The sequence below is a fragment of the Lactuca serriola genome, chromosome 3 (assembly GCF_051521515.1).
Source record: "Lactuca serriola cultivar US96UC23 chromosome 3, Lser_US96UC23_V15, whole genome shotgun sequence".
Classification (NCBI taxonomy): Eukaryota; Viridiplantae; Streptophyta; class Magnoliopsida; order Asterales; family Asteraceae; genus Lactuca; species Lactuca serriola.
In genome coordinates this window covers 146342461-146345630 of record NC_136410.1, presented here as the reverse complement: position 1 = coordinate 146345630, position 3170 = coordinate 146342461, and the positions used below count along the sequence as shown (strand labels likewise).

Sequence of the window (3170 nt, the reverse complement as noted above, 5' to 3'; positions counted from 1 at the left end):
ACATAATTAAGACTTCGGTGATAAAAAAATCAAAACTCTTTTTTATAAATATCCTTAAATTATTTTGTCAAACTTAATCCCACTTGAGTAGTTAAGTGACCAGCCGTGAAGATGAAGTTATACTTTGATGATAAAACTGATATTAACGAAAGTAGAGGGGTTAGACTGAAAATATTGTTTTTACGTAGTCTACAACCACTTGTACCTAATTCTCTCCCCTCGGAAAATCCCTTTCTTTTCAGGCCACGTTACAATCACACCACCGCCAACGGAGTTTCAATTTGCGCCGCCGGCGAAGAATGGTATCGGACTCGGAGCTCGTCAATCGGCTACGGGAGTTCTTAAGCACGTCTGATCTCAACACCACCACAACAGCTAGCGTACGCCGGCAGCTAGAGCAAGATTTTGGAATCGATTTAAGGGATAAAAAGGCGTTTATTCGAGAACAAGTTGATCTTTATCTCGAAAGTCAAGAACAGAACGAAGAAGATAAAGAAGGTAACGACGAGGAAGAACAAGTCGAAGTTGAAGAAACAGAAGATGAAGAACCCAGCACTGGCAAGAATGGTGGTAGCAGAAAAAAAGGGTTAGTTCTTAATCTTTGTTCCCAATTCTACTATAATCAATTTCGAATTTGTTACCCTACGCTTCCAAACTACATATAGAATCCTCGTCATGAAAGAAATTCGAACTAGGCTTAACACCAAGAAATCACAATTTACAATGCAGCTCTTTTAATATAGCTGATTCATGGAGACACAGGAGAAATTAGTCGAAAATTCGTTACTTTTATTACAGTGTACTAGCTGTTGTTTTATCAGGTCGATTCGCTTTTGATGTAATTGGATTAGAAATTAATTTCGAAGAAAGGGGATAATAGGTATTGGGCTATTTCCCCCAAAATTATATGATTGTAGATTGGAGTTATGATTACGAATTTGTTATCTTTCTTCATGATTTTGTTAGACACCCAACTGAATATCTTTCTTCATCGTTGCTAATTTGTATACCCTTAATCAATTAGCATATGAATTCAATGTGTTACTTATCGAATCTATAAAAAAGTTGAGAACTTGATGGGGAAAACCTTGATTCAGGTCAAAAAAGGAGAACACAGAGGTTAAGAAAAAAGGAGGTGGATTTACCAAGTTATGTACTCTTTCTCCACAGCTTCAAAAATTTATAGGAGTTCCTGAATTAGCTCGAACAGAGGTAGTAATATACTTTCAATTTTTATTTATTTTTTCTTATTATTGGATTTTTTAAATGATGATAAACAAATGAACGAAATTAAATTTGTATTTGTTGATTGTAGGTTGTTAAACAAATGTGGGGTTACATTAGAGAACATGATTTGCAAGATCCTGCAAATAGAAAAAACATACGATGTGATGAAGCATTACGTGAGCTTTTTGAAGTGGATACAATTGACATGTTTCAGATGAATAAGGCTCTTGCAAAGCATATATGGCCTTTAAATTCTGATGGTGGTATTAATTTCTTTATTTCTTTTTTACTTTCTTTCTTTTATATGTATTATTTGACTTTGATTTTTAGATAGTTTTATGAATTCATCTATAATATTCTTCTACTATACTTTGAAAAATCTATCTGATTATAACATAACATTCTACTTTCTGATATTTATTTATTTAATTTTTTTTTATATCAGTGAAAAATGAAAATAGCTTTGTATTTGAAAATATGACGATTTTTTTTTTAAAAAAAACTTGCAGCTTCAGTGAGTTCAACACCGAAGGAAAAACCAAAAAAGAAAGAAAGAGAAGAAGGTGGGAACATTGTACATGTTTTTTATAACATATATTTTCATTTTTCTTTTTTCTAGTTACGTATTTTAAGTTGTGATTTAATTAACAGATACAGAGGAGCCGAAAAGAAAGGAGAAGAAGCAAAAGGGTAGTGGGGGTGGGGGTAATTCTGGTATTCTTGCTCCAATTCCACTTTCAGAAGCTTTAGTCAAATTTCTTGGAACAGGAGAAAACGCATTGTCACGTTCTGATGTTGTTAAAAGAATTTGGGACTACATTAAAAAAAATAACCTTCAGGTATTAATATTTTATTATAGACTATATTATTTTACATGATTTAAGGCTGAAAAAAAATAAAAATATAGAAAAGCATAAGGTACATTAGCCATTAAACTATTATTATAATAGTCTTACCAATTTTTTTTTTTTTTTAAAAAAAAAAGTTCAATGGCTAAATAAAAAAATGGTGAAATTGTTTGATATGTCTCTTATTGGGTCTGGTAAGTGGTAAGAGGCTGAGTCTGACTCAGTCAAATTTCGGTCTGACTCGGTCAAATTCAGACTGTTTGATAATATAATTAGAAGCCTAGGATATGCCTCTCAGCCTCTTACTGGGTCTATAAGAGACCGGGACTGTAAGAGGCTGGGGCTGACTCAGTCAGATCTGACTTAATCAACAACTATTAAACTGTCTATTTTATTTTGGGCTTTTATGTGTTTTCCTATTTTCCATTGAAAAGTGGTTTGTTTAAATGGTGAAAATGTGTAACGTATTGATCATTATAGAAAATAATTATAAGTGGTTAATGGGTATAGTAAAATAATTCATAAGTATAATCTTTTTTTTTCCAATAATGCCCTCAATCTTGTGGTTGTTGTTGAAGGATCCATCGGACAAGAGAAGAATCTTATGTGATGAGAATTTGAAAGAGCTTTTTGATGTTGACACTTTCATTGGATTTGGGGTTTCTAAACTTTTAGCTACTCATTTCATCAAGGGCGAGAGGTGATTTGCTTTTACTTATTATTAGATCATGAAATATTTTTGGAAATTTTGCTTGGATTTTTCTTGTCTAATTTAATGTTGTTACGTTATGACATGAAATGTATCTTGTTAACACTCTAGGACCAAAATTGTCAAAAACCAAAAGTTATTATTTATAAAACGTTGGTTTTTGCGTCTTTTTTTTAGTATATTGTTTGGACACGTTGCTGTTAATGTGTTGGTTTTACTTTTATACCCTTGAGGAATCTCGACATTTACATTGTTATGATCCGTAGAATGTCGTGTTTGATGAGATGAACTGTTTTTATTTTTTATATATTTAATGAGCGTAATGGGATATTTCATATCTGATAGCCCATATATGGATGTATTTATAGTTGATAGAGAAAGAACAA

General features: G+C 32.1%; 1 protein-coding gene across 2 annotated transcripts; it reads left to right on the top strand.

Moving 5' to 3' along the window:
- The first annotated feature begins 202 nt into the window (after nucleotides 1-202).
- On the top strand, nucleotides 203-2951 carry LOC145093235 (upstream activation factor subunit UAF30-like). 2 transcript variants are annotated; one of them, XM_079031313.1, is made up of 6 exons: nucleotides 203-586; nucleotides 1098-1212; nucleotides 1316-1487; nucleotides 1737-1790; nucleotides 1879-2066; nucleotides 2654-2951. In XM_079031313.1, the coding sequence occupies exons 1-6, from the start codon at nucleotides 300-302 to the stop codon at nucleotides 2777-2779; spliced, it is 942 nt and encodes a 313-aa protein (XP_078887439.1). In that variant the 5' UTR covers nucleotides 203-299; the 3' UTR covers nucleotides 2780-2951. The 2 variants fall into 2 exon arrangements, with proteins under 2 accessions (XP_078887439.1, XP_078887438.1); XM_079031312.1 differs by having other exon boundaries at nucleotides 1316-1490.
- The last annotated feature ends 219 nt before the right edge of the window (nucleotides 2952-3170 follow it).